General features: G+C 39.4%; 1 protein-coding gene across 3 annotated transcripts in view; it reads left to right on the top strand.

The window, feature by feature from the left end:
* Nucleotides 1-1,153: 1,153 nt before the first annotated feature.
* The window catches only part of LOC130926815 (electrogenic aspartate/glutamate antiporter SLC25A12, mitochondrial-like), a 43,506-nt gene continuing 27,453 nt past the window's right edge, over nt 1,154-17,206 (top strand). For 2 of the 3 annotated variants that reach the window (XR_009066282.1, XM_057852065.1), the window contains exons 1-5: nt 1,210-1,354; nt 1,783-1,836; nt 14,482-14,624; nt 14,766-14,881; nt 15,036-15,175. Coding sequence is in view for 2 of the 3 variants with exons in the window: in XM_057852065.1 (XP_057708048.1) it covers nt 1,343-1,354; nt 1,783-1,836; nt 14,482-14,624; nt 14,766-14,881; nt 15,036-15,175 (465 nt within the window). In the remaining variant the exon portion in view is untranslated. The other variant, XM_057852066.1, reaches the window with a different exon arrangement.

The following is a 17,206-nucleotide window of genomic DNA, read 5'->3' as shown; positions in this document are numbered from 1 at the left end:
CTATAATTAATTACTTTTTTTCAGTAAGATTAACAACACTGGTTACAGGTGCCGCATTCCCCAGGTCAAGCCACTTTTGAACCCGAAACCGCGGCAGAAGCGCCTGACCTGGGCTACAGAGAAGGAGCACTGGACTGTTGCTGAGTGGTCCAAAGTACTTTTTTCAGATGAGAGCAAATTTTGCATGTGATGCGGAAATCAAGGTGCCAGAGTTTGGAGGAAGACTGGGGAGAAGGAAATGTCAAAATGCCTGAAGTCCAGTGTCAAGTACCCACTGTCAGTGATGGTCTGTGGGCCATGTCAGCTGCTGGTGTTGGTCTACTGTGTTTTATCAAGGGCAGGGTCAATGCAGCTAGCTATCAGGAGATTTTGGAACACTTTATCCTTCCATCTGCTGAAAAGCTTTATGGAGATGAGGATTTCATTTTCAGCACGACCTGGCACCTGCTCACAGTGCCAAAACCACTGGTAAATGGTTTACTGACCATGGCATTATTGTGCTCAATTGGCCTGCCGACTCTCCTGACCTGAACCCCATAGAGAATCTGTGGGATATTGTGAAGAGGAAGTTGAGAGATACCAGATCCAACACTGTGGATGAGCTTAAGGCCGCTTTATCGGTTGATTCAAAACATTAAATGACTTCCAAACATTGCAAAGGTTACAATCTAGTTATCACAATATCCGCAACACCCCTGTATCTAGTTAAGTTTAGGGTAAAGATTTGGGCCAATTGTTCTAAAAACCCTTTGAACTCTACATGTGACCTATGTTTGTTTGTTTGTTTTTTTGAGAAAAAAAAAACGTATCTTTAATTATCACAGTTACTTTGCCACATAACTAATTACTCTTACATTCAGGTAACTGAGTTACTGACTCAATTACTTTTTGGGAGAAGTAATTTGTAATTGTAATTAATTACATTTTTAAAGTAAGATTAACAACACTGGTCCAGTGAATTTGATTTTGAGGCATTTTGATGTTATCGATATTGTTTTCTAAATTTATTTCTTAAAAAAATAAAAAATAAATAAAAAAATACAATAATTATCAATAAATCATTAAAAAACATATACGGCATGTTTTTTATTAGCAAAATTAGTCACTTGCCGTATAAAGGGTTAAGCTCTCTCGTTTTCCTGATTTTTGCACGCGTTCATGGATGACTAGAGCGTCCTCGTTTGAACCCGACAAACAGGAACTGTAAGAGCATTCAGTCTCAGGCTCACCGCCCTCAACCGAACCTTCTCCCAAAATTTGGATGTAGTGTGTACTGTACAGTAGTCTACTGTATCTATTCGGCGCTTGCGCTAGCTTCTTTTCACTATACGTCACACTCAGCATGGCGGTCAAGGTGAATCTTATCAGATATTAACTTTAAATGTCGTTGGCGCGAGTGCAATGTATTCCTCTGTCGTGCACGGGAGCGTTAGGGCGAGTGTCAAAAATGTTGCGGACCCCCCCATTAAATGCTGATCGCGCCTCCCGGGAAGGAAGGACCCGTCGCCGCCGGCCCCTAGCAGACGTCTTGGCGTGGCTGTCATGTTTTCAACAAGGCTTATTTTATTTTTTTTCTTCGCCTCTGGGTCCGGCTCGGTCTCGCCTGGGGGGTCGTGTTGCAATCCTCGGGATGTTTTGGATCGGTTCCGCCGTACTGGCTTTGCTAAGATCCGAGCTAATGACAGGAGCAAAAAGTTCAATGATGAACCGTTTAAACCACTTTATTATGGTTGCTTCAAGATGCAAACTGAGTGGTACTAAAATTCGGCGTGTGCGTTACAGGTGCAAATGACAAAACGAGCCGACCCCAGTGAGTTGAAGGCAGTTTTTCTCAAGGTAAGATTTTTGTTGTTGTTGTCAACTTGTGGTTTGTTGAGGGTGTGCACTTTTTCTATGTGATGGTTAGGGTATACTTGGGTCACTCACAACAGTGTTTCACCGTATGATATGAGTAATGCATAACTTCTTCTCACATATTGATAAGCTTTCCCTTCGTGGGTTGTTGCTTTGAAAATGTAAAAGTTTTCTTTTAGACTTGAAAGTTTTACTGATTGAACCATTCAAAAAGCAGAGACTAACCGTACTAAAAATTATCACCCACTATTTCTCACCCTTATCATACATACAGTGGGGAGAACAAGTATTTGATACACTGCCGATTTTGCTGGTTTTCCCACTTGCAAAGCATGTAGAGGTCTGTAATTTGTATCATAAGTTGTCTTCAACTGTGAGGGACGGAATCTAATATAAAAAAACAGAAAATCACGTTGTCTGCTTTTTAAATAATAAATTTGCATTTAATTGCATGAAATAAGTATTTGATACATCACAAAAATGGAACTTAATATTTGGTACAGAAACCTTTTTTTGCTATTACAGATACCAAACGTTTCCTGTAGTCCTTGACAAGGTTTGCACACACTGCAGCAAGGATTTTGGCCCACTCCTCCATGCAGATCTTCTCCAGAGCCTTCAGGTTTTGGGGCTGCTGCCGGGCAACACGGACTTTCAGCTCCCTCCATAGATTTTCTGTCAGGTTCAGATCTGGTGACTGGCTAGGCCACTCCAGGACCTTAAGATGCTTCTTACGGAGCCACTTTTTAGTTGCCTTGGCTGTGTGCTTTGGGTCGTTGTCATGCTGGAAGACCCAGCCACGACCCATCTTCAGGGCTCTCACTTAAGGAAGGAGGTTGTCAGCCAAGATCTGGCGATACATAGCCCCATCCATCCTCCCATCAATACGGTGCCGTCGTCCTGTACCCTTGGCAGAGAACCAGCCCCCAAAAAATGATGTTTCCTCCACCATGTTTCACAGTTGGGATGGTGTTCTTGGGGTTGTACTCATCCTTCTTTTTCCTCCAAACACGACGAGCCGAGTTTAGACCAAAAAGTTCCATTTTGGTCTCATCCGACCACATGACCTTCTCCCATTGCTCCTCTGGATCATCCAGATGGTCAGTGGCAAACTTTAGACGTGTCTGGACATGCACTGGCTTCAGCAGCGGGACCTTGCGTGCGATGAAGGATTTTAATCCATGACGGCGTAATGTGTTTCCGATGGTTTTCTTCGAGACTGTGGTTCCAGCTCTCTTTAGGTCATTGACCAGGTCCTGCCGTGTAGTTTTGGGCTGATTCTTCACCTTCCTCATGATCAGTGATGCCCCACGAGGTGAGATCTTGCATGGAGCCCCAGAACAAGGCAACTTGAACTTCTTCCATTTTCTAATAATCGCTCCAACAGTTGTTACCTTCTCACCAAGCTGCTTGCTTATTTTCCTGTAGCCCATCCCAGCCTTGTGCAGGTCTATTATTTTATCCCTGATGTACTTACACAGCTCTTTGGTCTTGGCCATTGTGGAGAGGTTAGAATTTGTTTGTTTGAGCATGTGAACAGGTGTCTTTTATAAAGGTAACAAGCTCAAACAGGTGCAGTTACTTCCGGTAATGAGTGGAGAACAGGAGGGGTTCTAAAAAAAAAGAACTAAGAGCCGAAATATTTACTAGTTGGTAATGTATCAAATACTTATTTCATGCAGTTAAATACAAATTTATTATTTAAAAATTATACAGTGTGATTTTCTGGGTTTTTGTATTAGATTCCGTCCCTCACAGTTGAAGAGAACTTATGATACAAATTACAGACCTCTACATGGCTTGCAAGTGGGAAAACCAGCAAAATCGGCAGTGTATCAAATATTTGTTCTCCCCACTGTATCATTCATATGCTGCACTGACATAACATTGGGTTTAATCTGATCACCCTCAGGTATTTATTTTGTTTTTTACAGTCCTTGAATTGGAAAATACTTTTTATCGTCTCCCTTTGTGCTGTGAAATAGGCATGTGCCGATCAGGGTTTCACGGTATCACGGTATTGCAGTTACAGCTGTAAAATGTGTTAATCTGAGAAATCTGGGTTTATATAAAAAAAAAAAACAACTTTTTTTCATTTAACAGGATTTTTATTTTTCAAAACATATTAGCAAATTGGAACATAAGTATAATGTTAATCTAAAATTTAAAAAAATAATATTTTAAGTAAAATTTGAATAAATGCAGTCCTTTAGGTGAGCCTAAACCCACAGCCACAGCTCAACATTATAACCATCTGAACGAAAATAATTGAATTATTTCCCTAAAAAGCACGTCCGTAGGACTCGTACCATGTTTACATTTTACACACACTCTTTCTCAACACAGGCAGTTGCCAGAGAGAAAAAAACACCACGTATTACCACCACTAGACGCACTAAACATGCTGGAGTTAACTCTCGTAGATGGTGGGAAACATTCATGAAAGTGTTTACTAAACTTTAATTTTGTATAAATGTGAAATCATATTGGAGGTATTGCGTCCTCAGCAGCCACCCTCCGCAAACACGTTTTGGTTGGCCCTCCTCCTCTAAGCCGCGGCCGTCTTTAACTTTTCTGTAGCCGAAGTATTCCCACAACAGTGATTTCGTTTTCTTCAATTGGGGGGGGGTCAGGAGTTTCACTTCCTCCAGCCGTTGTGTAGCCCAGCTGACTCACTGACACTGAGCAACAACCGGTGTGGGAGGGTCGAACCATATAGCTGCTAGCGAGGAATTTCTGTATGCATTTTTGGGACATAAAAAAATAGCTAATACCTTAAGGACGGTATGACGAAAAAAAATTGTGGTTTTGAAACCTTGACGTTTTCGTACCACGGTATACCTTGAAACCGGTAATCGGCACATGTGTAGCTGTGAACCATCTGACTCTCTAAATTCTCCTCCAAACGTGCAAAATAATTGAACTACATTGATAACACACTCGTTCTTGCCACACGCTAAGATGTCACAAACGATCTTCTTATACCAGGGGTGCTGATTGTTTTTTGCTCCAAAATCTACTTTTCAAGGAGACAACTTCTGCAATCTACCTTAAAGGGATCCACGGATAGAAAGACTTGTAGTTCTTAAAAGATAAATGTTATTATGAGTTAAAATAATTTGATATTGAAACCCCTCTTGATGTTTTCGTTTTCATACAATTTGTAAAATTGGTTTGAACTAGTAGATCGCCATTATTGTTTCTGTCGCAGCAAGTACTCGCCGCTTTAGCCGATGAGTGCATGTGTTGTACGTCTCGCCGCGTAGAAGGAATTGCAGTAACCCGGTAGCATTCGTTGAGTGACCGTGACCATCTACGCCATCACCCCGAGCGTCCATTTCGCGCCTAAAACAGGGCGCTCTCCATAGGTCAAAACATGTACTAAATATTATAGATTTTTAAATCAATGGCAATAATTTATGTGTTTCTAATAACATATTTAGGTAAAAGAGAACAATTGTGGCTTATTAAAGCCTACAAGTCTTTAAATCTGAGGTTCCCTTTAACAACAGGGGGGAGGGTGTGCTGCATAACCTCATATGGTGCTCACACAACATAATTACCGGTAAGTGTACATAAAAAAAAAAAAATGCCGAGAGCTACACACACTGGCATTGCGATCGACGTAATGCGCACCCCTGTCCTGTACAAAAAGCTGTAGAAATGCTTACAAATAACACCAATAATCCTAGTGTTATAACTTGTGATCACAGACTTTCTTCAACTCTTACCTCAGGGCACCACTGTATCAAATATACTCAATTGCTTCCACCCATATTATATATTGTCAATGTCGGGCGTGATGCTTGTACCGCTAATAAAAAGATCTTGGCCTTTTTCCCAAACACTGCTTTGTTGACATTAGTAATTGGAGTCTACATAACTATGATTTAGGCTACCGTTGCGCACTTGTCTCAACCTTAGAAAACCTGAAAAACCCCGCTCAGTTGCTAACTTATGACACTGTAATTTATTAAAATGGCTCTAATGCTTTCCAAGTCTCCTTTTACTGAGCCTTGGGCTATACCAAAAGTATTTAGTACTTCGTAAACGTAAGCACATGTTGCATAACCTTGAATTACTTTTTCAAAAGGTCATACAGAGTAGCAATTGATAAAACCAAACCAAACATCCAGATAGTCTTTGTGACAGATAGTCACTTTGTGACAACACTTATCAGGCAATTTTCACCACTAAAAAGCAGTAATACAGTTTTTCTCAAGCCTTTCCCCCCCACTCTATATTGGTAAATATGATGTGGGGATGGACAAGTATTATACAGTGGGGCAAATAAGTATTTAGCCAACCACCAATTGTGCAAGTTCTCATACTTGAAAAGACTAGAGAGGCCTGTAATTGTCAACATGGGTAAACCTCAACCATGAGAGATAGAATGTGGAAAAAAAAAAAGAAAATCACATTGTTTGATTTTTAAAGAATTTATTTCCAAATTAGAGTGGAAAATAAGTATTTGATCACCTACAAACAAGCAAGATTTCTGGCTGTCAAAGAGGTGTAACTTCTTCTAATGAGGCGCCACTCGTTACCTGTATTAATGGCACCTGTTTTAATTCTTTATCGGTATAAAAGACACCTGTCCACAACTTCAGTCAGTCACACTCCAAACTCCACTATGGCCAAGACCAAAGAGCTGTCGAAGGATACCAGAGACAAAATTGTACACCTGCACCAGGCTGGGAAGACTGAATCTGCAATAGGTAAAACGCTTGGTGTAAAGAAATCAACTGTGGGAGCAATTATTACAAAATGGAAGACATACAAGACCACTGATAATCTCCCTCGATCTGGGGCTCCATGCAAGATCTCACCCTGTGGCGTCAAAATGATAGCAAGAACGGTGAGCAAAAATCCCAGAACCACACGGGGGAACCTAGTGAATGACCCACAGAGAGCTGGGACCACAGTAACAAAGGCTATTATCAATAACACAATGCGCCGCCAGGGATTCAAATCTTGCACTGCCAGACATGTCCCCTTGCTGAAGAAAGTACACGTCCAGGCCCGTCTGCGGCTCGCTAGAGAGCATTTGGATGATCCAGAAGAGGACTGGGAGAATGTATTATGGTCAGATGAAACCAAAATAGAACTTTGTGGTAGAAACACAGGTTCTCTTGTTTGGAGGAGAAAGAATACTGAATTGCATCCAAAGAACACCATACCCACTGTGAAGCATGGGGGTGGAAACATCATGCTTTGGGGCTGTTTTTCTGCAAAGGGACCAGGACGACTGATCTGTGTAAAGGAAATAATGAATGGGGCCATGTATCGAGAGATTTTGAGTGAAAATCTCCTTCCATCAGCAAGGGCATTGAAGATGAGACATGGCTGGGTCTTTCAGCATGACAATAATCCCAAACACACAGCCAGGGCAACAAAGGAGTAGCTTCGTAAGAAGCATTTCAAGGTCCTGGAGTGGCCTAGCCATTTTCCAGATCTCAACCCCATAGAAAATTTGTGGAGGGAGTTGAAAGTCTGTGTTGCCCAACGACAGCCCCAAAACATTCTAGAGGAGATCTGCATGGAGGAATGGGCCAAAATACCAGCAACAGTGTGTGAAAGGCTTGTGAAGAGTCACAGAAAACGTTTGACCTCCGTTATTGCCAACAAAGGGTACATAAAGTATTGAGATGAACTTTTGGTATTGACCAAATTCTTATTTTCCACCATGATTTGCAAATAAATACTTTAAAAATCAAACAATGGGATTTTCTGTTTTTTTTTTCCACATTCTGTCTCTCATGGTTGAGGTTTACCCATGTTGACAAATACAGGCCTCTCTAATATTTTCAAGTGGGAGAACTTGCATAATTAGTGGTTGACTAAATACTTATTTGCCCCACTCTATATTTGTGGAAAAAATACAGATTTGACTGCATCTGGAGGTGTCTAGCAGACAGTACTGATTTATTCCGGTGTCTTTTACTTAGTGGGTCACAACGTGATCTAGCCCTCCGCCTTCGAGTTTTACACCGTGTGTGAGCTTATGTTTATGGCACACACAAACACACACATATTTTGAAGTGTGAACTTCCTGAAGTCTTCACATGGTCCTCACTCAGCTACAAGAGGACTGGCTGTGTAATTTGTGATACTTTCAGGTGGAAGAGTTAATTACTGCCAGCTCTTTTTGACTGACTGTATAATTTGATTAAGAATTACTTGAGACCTACTGTGAGGCTGAATAGAAACACAATAATAATGTGATGGAGAAGAGAAAAGGCAGCACAGCAATAAATTGCCGGGAATTAATATTTTCACTTCAATTCACGTTAATTCAATGCAGTGCAATAGTAATGAAAACACTTGGCATGAAACGCTCTACCCTCGCTGTTTCTGTTTATCTTGAGCCCTTTCTGTCTTTTTTGGCTCAGCGCTGCGATCTTGGGAGTTCTTTTTGCCACGCTAGTTCATGGGGTGCTTGTATTCAGCTATCTTGGTTCCAGCTTGAAACCCAACCCTGACTCTAAAACGGACTGAAAGTCTGAGAGGGTGTTTAAGGTCTTAAGTTTAGAACAGGGCAATGCTGGCTCGTGGGTATTTTTCCTTCAGAGTGTTGAAGGACAACAAGGCCATGAGGCTTACATGACGGTGTATGTTTCCAAATACGGTATATGGTTTGGGGAAGGTGCATTTCTGTCCCAACCTGACTCTGTACTCGAGTGCACAAAGGTATGTAAATTCATGCTAAGATAAAATTGGCCTCAAAGAACTTTTTGGCAAGTCCAACTTCTACATTTTACGCTGCTAATCATCATTCACTAAAATGGATGAGGCCTCTCTGTGTCTCATTTGGAATAGTTGTAGGGGATAGTTTAAAGTTAGCACTTAACTGTAAATGTGTCAAGGGTAGATTTTACTGCTTTGTGCAAGACATTACGGCAACATCAGAGGCACATCAAGTGCAATGCTGTGTAACTTCCACTGCCTTTAAAAATGAATGGAAGGAAACGCATTTGATGGTAATTGGTGTTTACTTTTCTCCCGGTCATCTTGTCCATACTGGTGAACAAACATTGACGATAATTCAGTGTTTAGTTATCCTCAAGTAGGGCTGCAACTAACGATAATTATTTTATAATTGATTAATCAGACTAGTGCTGCAACAATTGATCGATTAACTACTATTAAGTACTTGATTACTAAAAAAATTCGAATTAAATTTTGTTGCTTCGAGTATCCGTTTAATTAAATTGGCGTTGCAATGGTTTATTTTGAAAGTGTTTGCATTTACTTTTACTGATTACGGTGGATACACGGCCCTCTGGTCTGCCTCTTCTCACATAGCTGAAGTTTTTTTCGAGTTAATTTTTTAAAAATACATTCATAATTTAGTTAATAGGTATATTTAGCCGTTTTTTTGTGGGAATATGTGTCTGAACCATTTGTTTAGAGCATTGTAAAAAAAAAAAAAAAACTAGCATTTTATAGCATTCAAGCTAGCAGACTTTTTCTATGTAAATTAGCCAATTGTTCTTTTGCTGTACATAGATCCTCATAAAAAAAATAAAAAAAAAATACCGTTTGAGGCTCAGCTCAGGTATTTTAATTTTTTATGTCCCTTATCCTATTACTCGATTATTCGAACTAACTAGTGCATCGATTAATCGACTACTAAAATATTCGATAGCTGCAGCCCTAAATCAGACGATTAATTAAGTGATTAATTGATTAATCGGATAAATGTCACTTTTTGCAATTACTTTCACAATTTAACTTGAAGTCGTTTTATCCATCTTGTATGTAACAATGTAGACAAAATGAATGACTATTTCATTCAAAAATAATATTTTATTACAGCTTCCTGACTTTAACTGTAGTCTAAAACTGTACTGTTTGAAAGGGGAACATCAGATTTTTTGACATTAGGCTTGATCTTCGAGTTCGCAGGAGTTTAATTAGTCGGTGCAGTTTGTTAGTTATTTGTTAGTTTCAGGACTCCGGCAGGGCTAAGCTAGCACGAGTCAGTGGGGTTTGCTAGCATGCCAATAAAAAAACAATATTAACAGATCTAACATACCCCAATGAATTAATATGCAGATCATTGTTCGAAATACCCATGGGGCCGAAACAAAACTGCCCTAATTTTTTCAATCTGGAGGATCATTATTATTTATTTTTTTTAGACGCGTAATGCGACCACAATAGAGTGGAGTGCTTCTGCAACACATGCTCACGCTGCATTCGAGGAAGGTGGGAAGTTGGAGTTTTCCAATCTCCAAACAGAAAAAAATAGCATTGGAATGCCAATCGAACAGGGAGGTCCTAGTTGTGGGAAAAAAGTACCCCGACTTCATGAGTTGCTTCAATCTGACGTCACTCGACAAAATGGCGCTGCGAGTCGAAAAGCAGACCGTCAATGGTAAAGATAAATTACACCATTATAAAAATATATTTATCCGTATCTATTTATTATCAAATTAATTTAGTTATTCAACACAACTTCACGTAAGACAATATAATTTTTACTGACTTTGCGTAAGGATATACTGTACTTGAACAAAATGTTAAATAATATATTCCTTTACTTAATAGAAATAAAGCAAACTGCTGGATGTCAAAATGTCTTTTGATGGCCAAAATAAAACACAACTTGTCGCGATTAGCCATCTTTGCTGTTTACATTCACTGGAAACACTTTGAGGTCGTAACTGTTACCATCTGAGTTGGATAAGTCTGACATCCCACCTTCCTCGAATACAGCATTCGAGTCTGCTGAGTCTTGACTGAAGGATGGCAACATGGTAAAATGTGCCTTTAGATGCTGTGGAAAATGACAGAAAAAATGAGCAAAGGAAAGTTTCCACAAAATTGCTGTGAAGAACGAGGAACAATATAAACTGGTTACTTGCTGCTGGATATGACATAAAAAAATCAACACAGAAAAAAACTGATGTGATACCACTCAGCCCTACTTGCCTAGACAGCCTGTTCCCTGCAGAGCTGCTAGATTACAAATGTTTCTGTACGTATTACAATTATTGACATGCAATGGTAAATTTTTAATTACTTTAACACTGAAAACATTGCCAACACTATTGATTGCATGGGTCATCAGTGTTTTTCATGCGTGCATATGTTGTTTTTTAATGCCATGCTAGCAAACGCCATTGACTCGCGCTATCTTAGCCACTCCGGAACCTTGAAACTAACAAATAACTAACAAACTGCACGGAATTTGTTGAAACCAACTCCACCAAAAAATTAAACCCTCGCTAACTCGGAAGAATAGGCCTAGTGTCAAAAATTCTGAACTTCCCATTAAATGACATAAAACAATAAAGTTGATCATTTTTGATAAAGGTTCTGAGTACATCTCTCTCCCTCTCGCTCTTGTTCTAATCACTGGCTAGCGCGCGTGAAGCCTCACACTACACACAAACAAGGAGCCCAACAGAACTGCTCTTGCTGCTGGTAAAAAACAAATTAGTTGTCAACTAATTTATTTAACGATTAGTTGTTGCAGCCTTACCCTCGAGTTTAAATATTTGCCGAAGAAATTCGATCTGTTTAAAAAAAAAAATTCAGCCGTGGATATTTTACATGGACAGTATTACTTTGTCATGTAAGCACTTTAGCTACCGGTATTGAGTTACTTCTGGCCACTATGACGTGATTTCGAAATAAAAAATCCAAGGTTGTCAAAATTATCGTGTTAACGGGCGTTATTTTTTAAAAATTAATCAAGTTAAAATATTTGACGCATTTAACGCACATGCCCCGCTCAAACAGATTAAAATGACAGCAAAGTGTCATTTCCACTTGTTACTTGTTTTTTTTTGGTGTTTTGCCGGCCTCTGCTGGCGCTTGGGTGCGACTGATTTTATGGGTTTCAGCACCATCATTATTATTGACATCAACAATGGCGAGCTACTAGTTTCTTTTTTTGTAAAAATTTTACAAACTTTATTAAAACGAAAACATTAAGACGGGTTTTAATATAAAATTTCTATAACTTGTACTAACATTTATCTTTTAAGAACTATAGGTCTTTCTATCCATGGATCACTTTAACAGAATGTTAATAATGTTAATAGAGATGTCCCGATCCGATATTTGGATCGGATCGGATGCCGTTATGGGCAAAAAAATGCGCATCGGTATCGGATCGGCCGACATGGAAAAATTCCGATCCAGTTTTTTAAAAAAAATAATCCAGTCCGGGTTTTCCAGCGCACCGATATACATAATCAATTCCAGTTTTTGCTTCGGTTTCCCTAAAATCCGGTCCGCATTTTACGGCACTCCTTCAACACACTACATTACCGTCTCCCAATTTACCGAGAGACTTCATCGGTAAAAATGTCGGCTGTGTGGGATCATTTCACCTTAAAGGACGACAAAGACGAAGAGGCTGAGTGCAACATATGCCACAATAAAGTCAAGCGTGGTGGTAAAGCTGTAAGAAGTTTTAATACAACCAACCTAATCAAGCATATAGAGACACACCACCACAAACAATATAAGGAGTATGTTAAGAAAACCGAAGACAAAAAGAAAGGTCCCACGCAACTAACACTGGCAGAAACTTTTGCTATGCGTGACAAACTGGCACTCGACAGCCCCAAAGCCCAGGGAATAACAAGAGTCATTGCCAAAGGATTCATTCTGGATGACGAGCCATTATCTCTCGTGAGTAAAGACGCACCATCCAACACTTTTATGCTGCATTCCAGGGAAGTGGGAAGTCAGATTTATCCCACTCGGATGGTACCAGTTCCGACCTCAAAGCGTTCCAAGCAAATGTAAACAACAAAGATCGCTGATCGCGACGAGTTGTTTTTTATTTTGGCCATCCAAAGACATTTTGACCTCCAGCGAACCTGCCTTCCTATAAGTGATCAAATAGTAGAGGAAAAACGACGGCTGCGTTATTGCCCACACTGTAAACTGCCTTTTTTTAGTTACATCCTTTGCTGATCGTCAATATAAAAACATAGCACAACAAAGATAATTCACTGTATTGGCGTCTCAAATAAACTTGATTTACTTCATTATTGTGTTATCATTCAATACGTTTTCTTGAGCGCCATTTTGTCCAGTGACGTCAGATTGAAACAACTTGGAAGTCGGGGTAGTTATTTTTTCTCCGACTTCGCGACTTGGACCTCCCAGTTCGAGTGGCGTTCCAATGATATTTTCCTAGTCGGAGGCCAGAAAAGTCCGACATCATCTTTGCTGTGCTATGATTTTATATTGACGATCAGCAAAGGATGTAACTAAAAAAAGGCAGTTTACAGTGTGGAATCTAACGCAGCCGTCGTTTTCCCTCTACTATTTGATCGCTTATAGGAAGGCAGGTTCGCTGGAGGTCAAAATGTCTTTGGATGGCCAAAATAAAAAAAACACCTCGTCGCGATCAGCCATCATTGTTGTTTACATTTGCTTGGAACGCTTTGAGGTCGGAACTGGTACCATCCGAGTGGGATAAATCCGACTTCCCACTTCTCTGGAATGCAGCATAAATATCCTGCTTGTCTAATAGATATCATATGTATATAGAACTAGATGCAGAATGACAGACTCGACGCCGTTGGTAACACATGCATTGAAAACTACGTGCGTTAGTAAACAGCCGCCATCTTAAAGCAGGAGACTTCCCTTGTAGGCTGTTGTAGTGAACCTTCCAAGCGAACCTAATTAACTTTTTATCTAAAATACTCCTTAATAGGCAAAACCTTGACTTGAATCTATCTTCAAAACAGTTATAAAACTTTCACATGTCAAAAGTAGACAGAAGGGAAATTATAGAATAATGGGAGCAATTTTAACAACTTTAACAGTTGATTCGCAAAATTAAATGAATGTAGTTTAAAGCTGCTGATACAGAATGGGGACTTGAGTATTTTATTTACTGTTTTAAAATGTTAACTTGATACTGAAATTGTCATTTATTTAAACCTGAGAGGCTTTTTATACAATTTTTGTAACTAATGCACGAAACATTAAAAGCATTTAATAGCTTGGGAAGTTTGTGGGATTTTCCACTGACAGTTTACAATATTATTTGCACGTTTTACTGACTGACTATGCCATTTCTGTTTGTTATTTAGAATGTTTTGTGTTTGTCACTGAATAAACAGGTCAGTTTCTTGTTACCAACCATTGTGTGTTATTCAAACTCACCTAATTCAGCTGGCTAGTTGTTATCAAGAGTACTAAAACCCTTTTCAACATGAGTCTGACAACTAAGTAAGGAAACTAAATAACTTTAAACTTTAATACATGCACAGATAGGCCAATATCGGTATCGGCCAGTATCTGTATCGGATCGGAAGTGCAAAACAATATCGGTATCGGATCGGAAGTGCAAAAACCTGGATCGGGACATCCCTAAATGTTAATGCCATCTTGTTCATTTATTGTTATAATAAATGAATACTGTACTTATGTACACTATATTGAATGTATATATCCGTCTTGTGTCTTATGTTTCCATTCCAACAATAATTTACAGAAAAATATGGCATATTTTATAGATGGTTTGAATTGCGATTAATTACGATTAATTAATTTTTAAGCTGTGACTCGATTAAAAATTTAATCGTTTGACAGCCCTATTTAAAACAGATGGATACATTCAATGTGTGTCAAACCTTGTTCTCACAGTATGCCAGCGTGGTGGAAGATGGGGAGCATTACATGACTCCTAAAGACTTCGTGCAGATTTACCTGGGTCTGCAAACACAGCCACAACATAACCCCAAAACTGTGGGCTTGATAGCAGGTGTGGTTGACACCACCAAAGATGGGTGAGGGATGTTTTGAAATATTCACCAGTTATTAGTAGGATTGATCTGAATAAAAACAATTGCTTTGACATGAGCTAAAAGAAAATTGATTGTGGAGTTGTTTGCTGGGTGGATGTAAAGTAGATCAACTTTGTCGCACAGGTTGATCTCATTCCAGGAGTTTCTGGCCTTTGAGTCAGTCCTGTGCGCTCCAGATGCCCTATTCATAGTTGCCTTTCAGCTGTTCGACAAGACAGGCACAGGAAACGTTTCATTTGGTATGTACATACTATAGTAGAAAGACTGGTTTGTGTGGCAACATTGGCATGTGAACATACGTGTTTCTAGTAATGTACTCATAACTGTGCCCTTTGCAAATATCAGTCAAGTCGTTCAAGCTTTTCATTACTTAACGCCATTTCACACTTTCAGAGAATGTACGTGACATCTTCAGCCAGACCACAATCCATCATCACATTCCTTTCAACTGGGACTGTGAGTTCATCAGGCTTCACTTCGGCCATGACAGAAGCAAGAACCTCAGCTACACAGAATTCACCCAGTTTCTGCAGGTACGTTTGCCAAAATTGTGAACACACTGTCAAATTGTATTTTGATGTTGTAATTTCAAATTGATACTCTAATCAATTGATTCCAAAGTCACAAGATATATGTTGCATCTTTTTAAAGTCCAATCCCTATTAAGTCATATATTTTAAAGGATAATATACGATGAGTTTGAAATGATATTAAAGTATTTAGGAATAATATTTTGTGGCATATTTAGGGTTTTAGAGATATCTAAAACAGGCAATTATAGGATATTTAGAGGGTTTTGAATTCCTGAACTCAGATTTTTGCTATTTGTGTAATAGCAGTGGTTCACTGTAAACATGTAGTTAAGTTGGTTCAGTATTTGTGAGTATTTGTGTGCACTTAAATGTCAAGTAGTTGCTTACATACTGATTTCCCCTACTTTTTCAGGCTGTTTTTAAAGTTAACATTATACGGCAACTTCCTGATATGAGGTATTTTCCTTCCACAACAGAAAAGGTTAACCACAACCAGAAGAGGAAACCGCCACAAACATCGCTTTGTACGGTGCAAAAATCTAAGATTACTACTACGATCTTTGCTTGGTTGCCATTCTGACAGGCATTTGAACAGTTTCAATTGGAAATTGTTTGATAAAAATCGGGGTGCTGATGTCTGTAGTCTTTCATGACCCAAGAAGTAACTGCTAACTTTCACTCTATGATTTAGCCGCTACGGCTGCAGCGTTCCAAGTCACCATGGACAAAATGGGATGGTCACAATGTAAGACAATGTAGGGGGACAGGATAACTTGAAATATTTTGTGTACATTTTGTAAGGTAAAAAAAAACAATTGATTCCACTAGGGGTGTGACAAAATATTGAAATGGTGATATATCGTTATACTTTGTATCCCAAAAAAATCGATATTTTCCTGTCAAGAATCGAGATATCGTTTTAAAAAGGTGTCAGTATTATAAAAAAATAATAATAATAAATAAATAAATAAAAAGGAACCATCAAGTTGCTACCAAAATCTTCCACCATATTAGTGTCTCAGTTAACTCTAACGCTGCCATTGACGGTACTCAACGCCCAATCCTAGACTGGGAACGTTCGTTCATTCAAAACAAGATCATTCACAGTAATTCGGTCCGATTTTTGGGGCATTTACAGGTCACTTGCTGTTCATTTTAGGGCATTTACAAGTCATTTCACTGCCAATTCATTTGGGTGATTCCCATATCACTTCCTGTTCTGTACCTCAAAATAAACAGGAATTGACCCATAAAATACCCCAAAATCAACAGGAAGTGACTTAAAATCAACAGGTAAATGACCTTAAATGGCCCAAAATTACCTCATTGCCTGGAATTGGCTGCCACTGACAGCCATAGACGTTCAATCTGTTTGAAGTGGGAGGGATGGCAGCGAATGAACGACCGACCGTTCATCCGCTGCCACCCTCCCAGTTCAAATGGATTGAACGTCTACTAGTGATAAACTCATTCCAATTCACAGCAGAAGCTCGTTTTTCTGCTTATTAGTTTGTAGAATATCCTAGAGGGATTTCCTGACCAATGTATCGATAATCGTTGTATCGCCATATTATCAGACCATCATTATCGTGAGCATTGTATCGCAAATCGTAAGGTGAGGTTCCTAGATTCCACACTGAACAGGACACCTTGCAGCTAACCATACTTCACTGGGCCATTTTTTAAGCCTAATTTTGAACTACAAGTCATGTTATCAACTGGGCTCTCTACTGCCTCTTAGTGTTGTGGCAATATCTCACAAAACCCGAATGCTCTTATTAATTTGTAATGCGTCCTATCTTTGTTTTTCTCAAAGTAATCATCAAACATTGAAAGGAGAATTATTTAACCACAATCCACTGATTAGGTTATGAGAAGTGGCGCTAAGAGGAAGTAACAGCTGGATATTGCGGTGACGTTGCTCTGTGATGCTCTGGTTACATGAGCTTTGACAGCCGACGTTGGCTCGGGGTCAGCCTTCCCCTGCATCCCTTTCTGATTGCATGCTTGTCATATCGTATCATTTCACAC

Source organism: Corythoichthys intestinalis, chromosome 12 (assembly GCF_030265065.1).
Source record: "Corythoichthys intestinalis isolate RoL2023-P3 chromosome 12, ASM3026506v1, whole genome shotgun sequence".
Taxonomy (NCBI): domain Eukaryota; kingdom Metazoa; phylum Chordata; class Actinopteri; order Syngnathiformes; family Syngnathidae; genus Corythoichthys; species Corythoichthys intestinalis.
This window is presented reverse-complemented; position numbering and strand designations above follow the sequence as displayed.